Source organism: Sebastes fasciatus, chromosome 1, assembly GCF_043250625.1.
Source record: "Sebastes fasciatus isolate fSebFas1 chromosome 1, fSebFas1.pri, whole genome shotgun sequence".
In the NCBI taxonomy this organism is placed as follows: domain Eukaryota; kingdom Metazoa; phylum Chordata; class Actinopteri; order Perciformes; family Sebastidae; genus Sebastes; species Sebastes fasciatus.
The window spans coordinates 11,472,488-11,485,604 of NC_133795.1; the positions used below are offsets into that span (position 1 = coordinate 11,472,488).

A 13,117-nucleotide genomic window follows, 5' to 3' on the forward strand; every position below is an offset into this window, starting at 1 on the left:
ATTAGTCCCACAGTGGGGAAATTTGCAGTGTACAGCAGCAAAGGGGATAGTGCAAAAAACAAGAAGCATTGGTAAAAAAACAAAAAGCAAGATACAACACGGTGCAAAAAGCAAATCAAAAGTGAAACAAAACATGAACAATTTAAATAGAAGGAAATATAAAAATAGGAAAAATATAAGACTTAAACGTTTTTGCTTTGTGGTCCGGAGACTATTCCAGCCTATAGACAATCAAATCTACAGTGAGTCAAGTCCAAATCCAGTCTCAAGACCTCGTTTTTATGACTTAAATTAATTTGATATTTGTGGAAATACACTTATTACTCTTTCTTACTGAGACTCAGATGAGAAGATACCACTCTCATGTCGAGAGTGGTATCAATCTTCTCATCTGACCCTCTGCCAGAAAAAGAATAAGTGTACTTTCCAAAATGTCAAACTATTAATTTAAATCTGACTTCCTTCCAAATCTCAAGTCTACAGATTTGTTACATAGGTTCATCTATTTATGCCCGAGTCAGCTGGAATCAAACAGATCATATTGCTCAAACTGTTGTGGAAATTTGTGTGGGAACGTTTTAAACAGAAACATTATCTTAATTTCCTCCTGTGTTTAATTTGCAGACACGTTAATCCCAGTTGTCCCACGGGGCAAATCTAATCAAAGGGTCCATCACACACAACACACACACACAGTAAGGGGTGCTCTGCTGTCCTCACAGTCCTGACTCAGCCTTATTACAGCATTTTGCAGACCACAAGGAAATGAACCGTAGAAAAAACACCCCTCATACTTTCCGTCATTTCCAAGAAAGTGGAGGATTCATGAGAAAGAAATTGAGCTGAGGGATATGGATGTGGGAGTACTTGCTGGTGGGCTGAGGAGCGGTATAGTTTAAGCTTGGTGTCATTTGTTCCATCTGGTGGTGGGGTTCGCCTGCAGAAGTATTTAAAAATTCAGACAGGAAAGAGTCTCTGGAGAGGCTCAGTCCGTGCTCTGCTACGGTAACAAAGAGCAGACGTTTATCACTCCTAAAGCTGCTGTTAACATGAGAAGTCGTATGCAATGGCAACTGTATGCGGTGATAAAGGGACATGTTTTTATGATACGATGACCTGATTATTTGACTTGGCACTGTGCTTTTTAATCACAAGTAGACCCTTTATTTCACACTGGAAGAGCAAAATGTTGAACTGTATTTGGATACTTGACTAAAGGGCGAGTGCTCAAGCAGTGACCGCAAACATGGTGACATGTTTATGTGTTGTTTCATTAGAAGTGCATTGCACATAATTGTCCAAAAGATACTTTAGTGAGATAAACAGCCTCCAACAGATCCAGTCCAAGTTCCACTCCCTGCTGTTATCAACAGACATCCCTGTGATTCACACATACTTTCCAGACCTATATCATCTTAAACCACAAATACAGCACTGGTTTTAAAATAGAAATATATAAAGAACACAATGGGGGTCTTTAACTTTACCAGCCTCTCACCTCATAACATCAAGGGAGCATCGAGGGTCTTCTTTAAAAAGCAAGAGGTAAACGCAAGCAGGACAGAACTGTGACGCTGTCAAGTCATGCCACAGGCTTTAGCGGTGTGAAGCTCCACTAAACTTCAAACAGAAAACGAAGGTTTTCCCATCACTCCCGCCGAGGAATTTAAAGCTCATCTGTGTTTTTGAAGTTTCTAAGACAGTTACAACCTTATTTTGCCCTCTGGGATCAATAAAGCTCAAAGATTGTTAAAGTGAAAGTTAATGGCATCCACTGACTGACGCACGCACACACAGATGGACATTAAAATGAGAAGAACTGTCAGAGTGGTTTCCTCTTGTCCATATTACACATGGCTGCAACTTTCATGTAATGTTCAATCTATTAATCGAATCTAATAACGTAGGGATGCTATCTAAGCTATTAATTATCCTAATTTAGTAACAATCACACTCTAATGTGAGGGAAAAAGACAGCTGAAAAAGCAGAGACTGGGCCTGAGACAACTTTCACTATATGTGTGTATATTTCTTTCCATTTCACCAATTTAACCTGGTGGTTAATCTATTTTCACTTTACGATAACATAACACTACAAAAAAAAATCATGGTCATGTTGATGCACACATAGTACATTGAAAATACAAATGACTGTAACTCTATAAATTTTTAGGACAAAACAACAGTGTACAAAAATCCAGAGAGATCCATTTTCTAAATCGGATCTAAATTATTTCCTCTTCTGTGTTTATGACTTAAGAACAGGTGAAAACTAGAATTACGGCCTTGCGGTTGTATGTTTTGTGCCAAATTTGAAGAAATTCCCTCCAGGTGTTCCTGAGATTTAGTGCTCACGAGAATGGGATGGACGGACGGACAACCCACAAACATTATGACTCCGGACATTGCTGTCGCTGGTGCGGAGGCATAAAAAGTATTTTACCAGGATAGTCTTTCTAAGTTTTTCTAATCTTTCTAAATTTGTTTTTTTAATCTGTGAAAACAGGTGAAAATAAAAGTTTTGTGTTGTAATACTCATTTCCGCCACAAGAGGCAAAGTGCATGGGGAAGTGCACCACTACCTCATGTTCTGAATAGGACTAAAAGCATTCATATTTAATGTTGTATGTACAAGGTACATATATATGTTGTGTAAGCAAGTTATGTAATTAATTAATTTTAAAAATGAGAGCAACATTTAAACCTTACCTGGAACGCATGGCTAGCAAAGCCCATGCCCAGCTGTCTGCACACAACCATGGCCTCCATGGTCCCCCAGCTGTCACTGCACACTGTGCCCCACACCATAGAGCCGTTCCTCTCTGCCAGAACCTCCACGCGGCCCTCGTAGGGATAACGGCCGCCATTTAACCGAAGCTAAGGACAGAGATAGACAGGTGTGTCCTCCAGTTCTATACAAATCTTTATCTTTTTATACTCTAGAGATACAGAGAGGTACTCACTCTATTTTGGAAGCCCATGGCGGGAACATTACACTTGACTGCTGCGTCTTCCTCGTGGCTGCAGCCCAACGCGTCACGATTGAAGAAGCACTCAGTCAGTGACTTTTCAAAGCCAGAACACTCCACCTCGTTCATGTGGACCGGCCCGATCCCTACAGAGAAACAAACACATAAACACATTTAATTATATTTCCATTACTGGAAAGAAGAAAGCTGATCTTTGGGTTACACAACGGTTTTGGGAAACACAAGCCTGAGCTGCCCACTATTCCTGAGTTAAACAGCCGTGGCATCGCCTGCTTGCGTGGAACAACAAGTCGATCTAAAGACAGATGGTAAGACTTCCTGTTCCCTAGAATTACCTCACAAGAGGAAACAAGCAGTCAGCTATGTCAAATGGAAATGAGACACTCGAGGCCCGTAAAAAAATTAAAATTCTCCCTCTATCTTTTTTTTTCAAGTAAAAAAAAAAAGTCATCTCAGGGTAGCGGAGTTTCCATAATAACATGTGTGAATACTCGCTCCACGCTGGTTTTCTTCCCATGTGACTGAGCAGGAATGTCTCTAGTGATGTGAGTTCTGAAACTACAGCCAGAGACTGGGACAGACGGGCGGCCAGTGGAGAAAAATAATATCATAACAGGAAGAACACAGTGTCTCTATAAACACACAGTCAATTTCCAGGTCAGACAGATGACTGGAATAGATTAAATACATTAATTATTAGAAGCAAATCAGAGATAGCATGGAAAAAGTTAAAAAAAATTAAGATATATATATAGAGGTATTGTACCTGGGTATGATGCCACAACAGCTTCTTGGCTTTTCTTAAGCGTACATGTTTAAAATAATGCTGGTCGCCAGTAAAAAAAGCCATTACGAAAAAATGGTTAAGTCAACGACCACCCACATTATAACTTTTTGTAATGGAAAAATTAACATTTGCTTTGAGACGTAAGACAGACATAATTATATATGATAAATGCTGGAAAGGAAGTCATGTTTTGTTTGGCTTCATGAACAAAAGTACAGCGTAAGATGCTTTGTACCGATTATTCATCTTGTTTATCAAATGCAAGACACACAAAAAAATCTCAAATTAGTTCCTGAAAAAAGTGAAAAATATAATAAAAACATAGAAATACATAGATTGTATAAAAACAAGTCTCCCATACAAATTCAGGAATGATTTCCCATGTACCATTTCAGGTTTATTGACATTCTTCCTAAGACCACTTCAAAGGCTTCTGAAAACAAACACATTCAGCTATTTCAAATCTATGGTATGTATATGGCACCATTGTTTTGATCCAGTGGTCAGCTCATAAAGAAATCCATCCCTCAAATAACCTTGTGCACTCTCCAAAAAAGAATTCCTCCTCTGAAACCCATAAAGGCTTTTCTTCCTTGCTGGAACATTCTGTGCGCTCTGGTGTGTTTTTGCTGTGAGAATATGGCGGAGGAGAGCACAACTGATCCAATGCACATGTGATTCTTATGAAACTGTGGTATATTGCATTACGCAAAATCAGGTTCTGGGTCAAAGTACAAGCATTAATGTGCTACTCCATACATTCCCCAATGTATTTATATGCTGACTGAAGGTCTGGACTGATTGAAGTGAGACAAAAACAAGTGGTGGTAAAGAGGCCAAAGATAAGGTGGAGGTTGGGGTCTCTGGTTTTAGTCCACACCTTTCATTTTCACAGCTGGGAATGAGTTCTGCTTGGACTTTTATTTGTGCTGTAAATGTGAAAAGTCATCAAAGCTAAAAACCTGTGAACAGTTAAGTTCAACACTATCTCAAAAAGATCCCTAAATGTGTGGAAGGACTGTTAGAGTCTACCTGTATGGGTGAGAGTTGTGACTCTATGGAGTCAGGAGTGTGCCACCAGAATAACTACATGATTTCTGCTAAACCCGACCAACACTGGATATTTGAGGCCATGTTTAAAAAGGACCTGTGTTTTACATTTAGGGGGATCTATTAGCAGAAATGGAATATAATATTCATAGCTACGTTTTCATTTGTGTATAATCATCTGAAACTAAGAATCGTTGTTTCCGTTATGTATTTTTTTTATTTGTGAAGGGGGAGTATTCTAGCTAAAACCGGTTCTTAAGTTGCTCTCTAATTATAATTAATATATGAGTTGATACATTAAAGAATAATAATAGTTACATTTTAAATTGATTAATTACATTTGCATTTAAATGATGATTTGTAAGACTCTCCCTCCTAAAAAAAATATATTCTTTTAATCATTTTACTTTACTTTACTTTTTTAATTCTGGCACACTTCAACCTCCATATACGTCTTCCACCATTTACAGTAGTGCTATATTATAGAGTGATTAATCTGTTGGTCATACCTTGTCCCAGTCGGGCGCCAGTCAAGGCCTCTTTGGCGCTACCGAACCCCAGCTCTCGACACACCACGGTGGCAGCTCGAATGTTCCAGTTGTCGTCACACACCGTCCCCCACTCCCCGTTCTTCAACACCTCCACTCGCCCCTCGCCAATATTAGCTCCGCCTCTTAGACGCACCAAGGGTTGCTACGGAAACAGTCCACCAAAAAGTAAAAATTAGTTTAAATGTTACAGAGAACAGTCTTTCAAATTTAAATTATTATTGCTAAAATCTACAGCAATTGATGAAGTCTAATTTAACTGGATTTATTTACTTTAGTATTCAACTCTTTTAACTTGGACATAATTAAAATATGCAGCCACAATTTGACAATATCCGTAAGTCATATCCTGAATAATGATTTGCTCAGGATCAATAAACAAGCAGGCAGCAGAGTCACCATGCTGCACACGTTGCTCATAACTGCATTACAGATGTAAATAAAACAAGCCGACACTCCTGGTTTTATTTTGTCAACAGTATCTTGAACTGTTGTTGCTTATTTTGCGGTGTAGACAGAAAATAGGTGTTACCTTGGTAATAACTTATACACAGTAAACACCAAGCGGGAATCCTGATAATTTGATTGTAAACATGAGAGATGTTTAGCGTTCATCCATTCAAATGTTTCCAGATGCTTGACTACAGGGATTATTAAGCAGGAAATGTTTAAATCCAGTGCTGGACTCAAACCAAGAAGTGATTATAGGATAGTATATCATGTGCTTACCAAGCTCTGTCGTTACATTATAAATGTGTGTGGTTCTTATAATATAATAATAATAATGCAGCAACATATCTGGATAGCAAACACTTTGAATTGGACGTTCAAATGAGCACTATAAAATCCCATGCTTGTTTTTTCTTTTGAAAATAATTATGAATTAATTGAAGAAGTAATGAGAAGTTATTCCAGAAATGTCACAAACATCTGCAGCGTGTGAAACTAATATCAGCCATATGGTTCCATAAACTGTCTTGTTGAAGTGTCTGTGTGTTGATAGTTTTTAGTTTATAGTTGCTCTCCCACTAGGGAAGACTCAGTCCTCCAGATGGGATTACTCTTAACAGAGTACATGACTGTTCCCCCCTTATTAGAAACACTCAGATTTTCCACACATCTGATTCTGCTCAGTCTAACAAAATCAACAAAATCCAAAGCAATTGTTTATCTTAACCACCCTCCTTTGCAGGATATGCTGCCTGCATTCACACAGTAATTTATCGAGGCTTTTAAAAACAGTTTATGGCATGTATAGCAGCTGAAGCCCAGTTTTACTTCTGTCTCATTATTTCAGTATGCACTGTTGTAATAAGTAAGTTAGCTGTCTGTGCTGTGGTCTGTTGAGATTCTAGTTTAAACGGCCAATAACACAAATGAAGTGTTGCACATGGCCACAGAAACAGTTGAACACAGTAAGGACGAGAGTTTCAAACCCAGGACTTTCTTCCTATGAAGCGACAGAGCTAAGCACAATCTGACCTACCTCCACCCTGTAGGCCTTCCTGTAGCCGGCACTGACGCTGGGAGCAAAGGCACGTCCAGGTACACAGCTGACCACTACAGGCATGCCTTTCTCACAGGTGCTGTTGCCCTTCAGCTGTATCTCTCCACCCATCTTACAGTCGGTCAGGTCGGCCTCGTTGCCTGTGCAGTTGACAGAGAAACCCCAGTAGTTCTTCTTACGACGCTTGGCCAGCAATCTGAGAAGGAACGATATAATAATGCGATCTATTACAAATTGTACTGTATGCTTTTTCTGTTCGTTTGTATAAGTTTACATTACTGCCAACTATAATTGAAAGCGTGTCCTCATTTTTTATGTTAAAGAATGTCAGCATTTTTCCAGTCTTTAGGGTACAGTTCATGCCAAAACCTGCAGACTTGAAACTTCAGAAAGGCAATTCATCGCAACGAAAACATATCGTCAGTCTTTTTTGTTATTTTATGTTATGTCATCGTTGCATAGATTGTTTTGAAAAGTGGTCCGCTTGGTGCGTTCAAGTGCTGGTGAGAGGCTCTGACATCGAACACTTAATCATCACCTGCATAAGATTCAGATGTCATGAGATTTCCACGAGCACATCATATAACAGCAAAGAGGAAAACAGTTACCAAAGATATGATGGCATATGGATGTGAGGGACTTTCTATATCAAGTAAGTTTCATATCAACTGATTAGGAAGGCTGGCTGTGTGCTGGGGACTGCCCTGGAGCCCCTAGAGTTGGTTGTTGAGAGAAGGATGTTGCACAAACTGCTAAGCATAATGGAAAACACTTGACATCCCCTGCACGATCTACTGGTCAGACAGCAGAGTGTTTTTCAGTGGGAGGCTCCTTCAAGTCCGCTGTAATAAGGACCCGTACAGGAAATCGTTCCTGCCCACAGCCATATCAACATACAATGACTCTCCTCTGTGCCAGGCGAGGAGACTTATCTTCTGAGTGGCATTGCACAACGCATATTCTACTTTCAATTTGCACAACAGAGATATATCTTTAAATCTATTTTATTGTATTTTTTTATTTCTTTTAGCAAGTTTAAAGAAGTCGGTATGTACATTTATATAGAGATTTGTAAATACAGTGTTTTTCGTACCTACTACGTGTCTTTTTGTGTGAGTGATGCACGTTTTTTGTGATCTATGTAAATTGCTGCTTTAACACCATAATTTCTCTTTTGGGATCAATAAAGTCAATTTATCTATCTATCTATATCATACTAGAAATGCAGGTATGAAAAACAATCTTCAAAATCTAAAAAAGTGTGGTTTTGAAAATGGTTGGCAGTATTGTAAAGTCTTTAAAACATCAAAAACATCATTAGCACGTAAAATATTTGACCATTCTTTCTCACACTATTATTAAAAATATTAAGGAGCTGTTTTATGGGAAGTAGGAATTTTTTGTTCAACAATAAGTATACTACACTGTGAAGCACAATGAGGGTATTGTTGTGAGGGTACCTTAACATTCTCACATACTTGGAAGTCATCAACTAAGGGTCATTGAGGAACTCAACAACAGGTTCGGTCCTTTGGAAGAAGCAGACCATGTAATGAAACCAGCATGAGCTACATTTACAGCCTTTCAGATCTTACAGCTTATCCAGATGCTGTAAACAGAATGTAGCTCAGTCGGTGTAGTCGTTTGAATACAAGGACATTTTGTGGTCCGTGAAATCATTTTGAAGAGACCGCTTTTAATTTTGTTGGACTGTTATTTGCATGTTCCTTTGTTGTTCCAGATAAGAAACACATTGGATGTGATCTTTCACCTCTGTAAAAGAGTGAACCATGTGACACCACATGCTTTAAAACCCACAAAAAAACAAAGTGCTCATTGCTGGTTTGATGTGTCTTATCGTGTGCTTCCTTCAGTTAAAATGCATCCATATGCAAGATTAGCATCAAATCAGATGAGATCATGTCTACCAAAACTATAAAAATAGAAACTGTTTTAATCGAAGTCATCTTCTTTGCCTTCATCTTATTATATCATAGCCAGAAGCGTCAATTTGAATATCAAGCTGCAAATTTGACCACATTATACGTGATCATCGTGTTGACTCACAACGTTTGTACATAAATGCATGTCTGATGTCTCTCTGGGCTTAATTTAACTGTGGTTGGACTGTGGCTCTAGGAGCCCTTCAGATGATTGTAGAGACCAACACTGACGGGATGTACATAATGAATAGATTGGACATATGAAAACATAAACTCCAGCACATAAAGTTCACTGAAGACCAAACCAACCAAGAGATGTTCTTCTTGGAGGGCAGGTAGCCACATTTGTTTCTAAAAAAAAATTTGATTATTGGGTTTGTACCTCAAGCTGAGCTATTTAAGGAGATGAACATGGTGTTCTCTTTCATGCAGTTAGCAGATCAGGAGAGTTGCTCATGTGGTTATTCTCTTAAGCATCCGTTTTCTTTTGAACTTCAGTTCTCATGTTAGCAGATTAAAATTATAAGACACGAAGTGTTCTAGGAAATAGCTGGCTTTGTGTTAGCCTACATATTAACATTTTGCTCAGAGGGAAATAATTAGATGCAGCCAAAAGAGCCACTGTTTCACAGCGTACTGCACTCAGTGGCTTCCCAGCAAGGCCCATCCTTCATCCTCTAAGACTTCTTCTGGCAGTGTTTGGCTTCCTGTCAAGAATCTCCAGAATGAAGTCTGTTTAATCTCAGTGTGGAAAACGGATGAAGGGTTGAGTGATGACCAGTGTAAACAAATGTGGGTACGTAACATTTCTTCACATCAGTTTGCTACGATAAAACATTCCTAAAAGACCTGAAAATCAACAGTACCTTCTAGGAAATGCAATATTATTAACATAAAAAGTGTTTGTATCATGCAGGAATATGTGGTGCGCCTCAAATGACAACATGTTCTTCTTGGAGGGCATTTATTTCTAAAAAAAACATTTTATTATTGGATGTATACCTCAGGCTGTGCTGTTTTTGAGAGAAACATGGTGTTCTCTTAAGTTGCATGCCGTTAGCAGATCAGGAGATTTGCTCATGTGGTTATTCTCGCACGTACCGTAAGCATCTGTTTTATTTTGAACTTCAGTTCCCATTTTTCCCCACTACCTGTTTATGTCGGATTACTCACTTGTAGGGTCTGCTATTGAAGTGCTTGTCCCCGGGGAAGCCGTACATGCCACAGATGACCCTGCTGTTCTTCTCCGTCCACTCCTCGTCACAGATCTGTCTCCACTTGCCTCCGTCTTTCACCTCCAAAAAGCCCTCAGTGATGGGAATCCTTTTCCTGTGAGAGTAAGTGGCCCTGAGCCTCACATCCTCCACCTGCACCATCGAACCCTGAGAAACAGCAGAGGAAATGTTTCATCACTGCATGCCATATGTCAGGAAATGTACACAAAGTTTGACCTCTTTAAAAGGGACAGTGTGCATGATTTGGTGGCACCTAGTGGTGTGGTTACAGATTGTAACCAACTGAGTACCCCTTTGCTCACTACTTCCTTTCCAAGACCGTGGTAACGTGAGGCGCCACGTGCAAAAATGTGTTAACCCCGTTCGCCTCGCTCAGAGGCCATCCTTACTATAATAACACTACTTTAGGAGCAACGGAAGTCAGATGGTCGCAGGCACTACCACGGTTTTGTGCTCTGCGACTCACGTTACCGAAGTTTCACAAGTGTGTCGGAGAACTACGGTGACCTTCAGGTAACGTAAAAACGCAAAAGGGTCTCTAGAGCCAGTGTGTGGTTTGTCTGTTCTGGGCTACTGTAGAAACATGGCTGATGGCTGAGCAGCATGGCGGACTCCGTGAAGAGGACCTGAATGAAGGGCTCATTCCAAGTTAACGAAAACACAACTATTCTTAGTTTCAGATGATTATACACTAATGAAAACATAGTTATGAATAATATATTTCATTCCTGCTAATAAATCCCCCGAAATGCTTGCGTTTGTGTTAAGTGCCAAATGGCAAATGTTAGCATGCTAACACACTAAACTAAGATGGTAAACATTATACCTGCTTATCATCAGCATATTAGCATTGTCACTGTGAGCATGTTAGGATGTTAGGATGTTAGGATGGGGGCGGTTTCTTTCCAGGCAGGAGTGTTCATGCTATCCTTCCTGCCTCAGGTGTGATCATGATATCTCCTTGATGGGGACTTTTGATAAAGTCAAGTCAAACAAAGGAACCTTGTAGTTTCTATAAACTCTACAGATGCAGTGTCATTGCTTTAAAAAAGGTTATACTGTATAATTAGTGATGTGAACATAATCTCAAATAAATTGCGAGCTGTCTAAAGACAAGAATGTTATTTAGAGGACATGGTTGGACTCTGGACTTTGCATGCACTGTTCCACTTCATATATTGTAAATACAATGACATAAGAGTTATAAAAGAACGTATTGTGAGGGAATGTAAACTGTGGCCTTTTTGTGGACTGCACAGTTTGCAAATATGCTTGAAAATACAGCAAGTCAAGCGGAAAAATCTGAAGATGAAATCTTTGTTTAAACTTGTTAAGTTTTGCCAAGAGGCCTTAGCAGTTTGGATGAATGTCTGGAATTTTTGCTCCATCTTTAGAGTTTAGAGCTGAGATGTAAGGGCCCGAAGGGAGTTGGTAGACATCAAACATGACAGCACAGAGCTGTCAAAACCAGCTAACAGTGTTTCTCCAGAAAAAAAGAGAATAAATTGTAGTTCACTAGTGTTATATATACTTGCTGAAAAGTTACTGGACATTCACATATGGCGTAATGTCAGTGAGCCAAGAACCTGAAATGAACCAATATATAGCACAAAAGGAAAAACGCTTCTTTGCTCTACGGGGAGAAATCTAAACAAATGTCTTCATAAACTTTTCAAGCAGCACCTTGGATTTCTTGGATGATCAGAAAACAGAAAACACTGATTGGAGAAGTTAAAAAAGAAAAACGTTATCCATGAAATACTAATTGTAAATCAAGATTTTAAAAAGAGGCTAGAAGCTGCTGACACAGTTCAGGTTGGGAGAGTGTTTGCGGGTGGTCCACAGTTTACTATAAAGGGCCGTTAAGCCAGTTGGTCAGATCGGAGGTCACCCACCCCAGTTAGTATCATGTGTCCTAAAGACCCTTAAATCTGGAGGGAGTGGTAACCTTTGACCTCCAGTGCTTTATAAGAAAACAGCTTCCTAATAACTCTGCCATTGTTCGTTTCCCTCATTGAGCCAAGTCCTGCAGTTTGTTCCTGGCTGTGTGTGAGGCTGCACTGTGGCTGTCCAAAACTCTGAGCTGCTCAGTGGTATGCAAATGCTGATCTCAGTAATTTCGTAACGGCCGGCTTCTTTAACTCTGCAAAAAAAACAACATCCAGGCATGTTTCCCAGAAATACGAAACGTTTGCCCACAGGGTGGTTTCCTGAGATGGCGTCAGCCTGGGGGAATGTTCAAGGCTTCAAGGTCTCTATACACTAAAGACTGTAATACAGGAGGAGCCACGACTAAGTCAGACTGCTTCTACAGTGACCCCAGTCCTCCCACTGACCGCAGTGGTTAGAGCGGGTAGAAACCGCTCTTTCATGAAGATATTCCTGCTGGCCATAGCATGACACCATGTTTTCCGTCTGCCTGGCAGGATGGGAAGGTGAGGAGACGTGATCGTGATCAGGGATCTTGTGTTCTCAATTTAAAACCTTTAAAATCTTAAAAAAGCAAGACAATATAGAGATCATTCATTATGGTATAAAAAACATGAAGCTACTTAAAAAATGTAAAAAAAAAAAAGACAAATATACTCATAAATAGCTAAACTGAAGTACACCTGACACAGAACATGGAATGAAATGGAAAATGTGAGTAGTCAAAGTGCCGCCAGGTGTGAAGTCAAAGGTACCAGACAGAACAGGGGGTACGAGGTACGAGGTGAGTATGAAATGGGGCACTGAGATGGGTCTGGTCAGTGTTGCATTTGGCACAGAGAGAGGAAGCTGGCTGTCTGAACGTGTGAGACCGAAGAGGATGGATATCCACAGCTGGGACCAGTCCAGGCATTCCCCCCCAAACCCAGACCACCAGACATAAACTCAGCATAATCCTGTTTGGCCGAGGCCCAAAGCTAGTACATACTGGTCACTTTTTTATGAGTCTTCGTAGAAAAACACTGGAATACCACTATACAGCACAAAGAACAGAGACCTATAATGATATTTTATCACATTCTAGTGAAAGTGTCATACAGTGGAAACCGCTTATAGCTTATAGTAATA

At 39.8% G+C, this 13,117-nt stretch overlaps 1 protein-coding gene across 1 annotated transcript in view; it reads right to left on the reverse strand.

Moving 5' to 3' along the window:
* The window catches only part of loxl2a (lysyl oxidase-like 2a), a 35,243-nt gene that overhangs the window by 6,051 nt on the left and 16,075 nt on the right, over positions 1–13,117 (reverse strand). The window contains exons 4-8 of the mRNA XM_074629125.1: positions 9,999–10,207; positions 6,862–7,078; positions 5,337–5,520; positions 2,964–3,115; positions 2,710–2,877 (exon numbers count right to left, since the gene is read on the reverse strand). Coding sequence (XP_074485226.1) covers positions 2,710–2,877; positions 2,964–3,115; positions 5,337–5,520; positions 6,862–7,078; positions 9,999–10,207 — 930 coding nt within the window. The remainder of the gene's footprint in view (positions 1–2,709; positions 2,878–2,963; positions 3,116–5,336; positions 5,521–6,861; positions 7,079–9,998; positions 10,208–13,117) is intronic.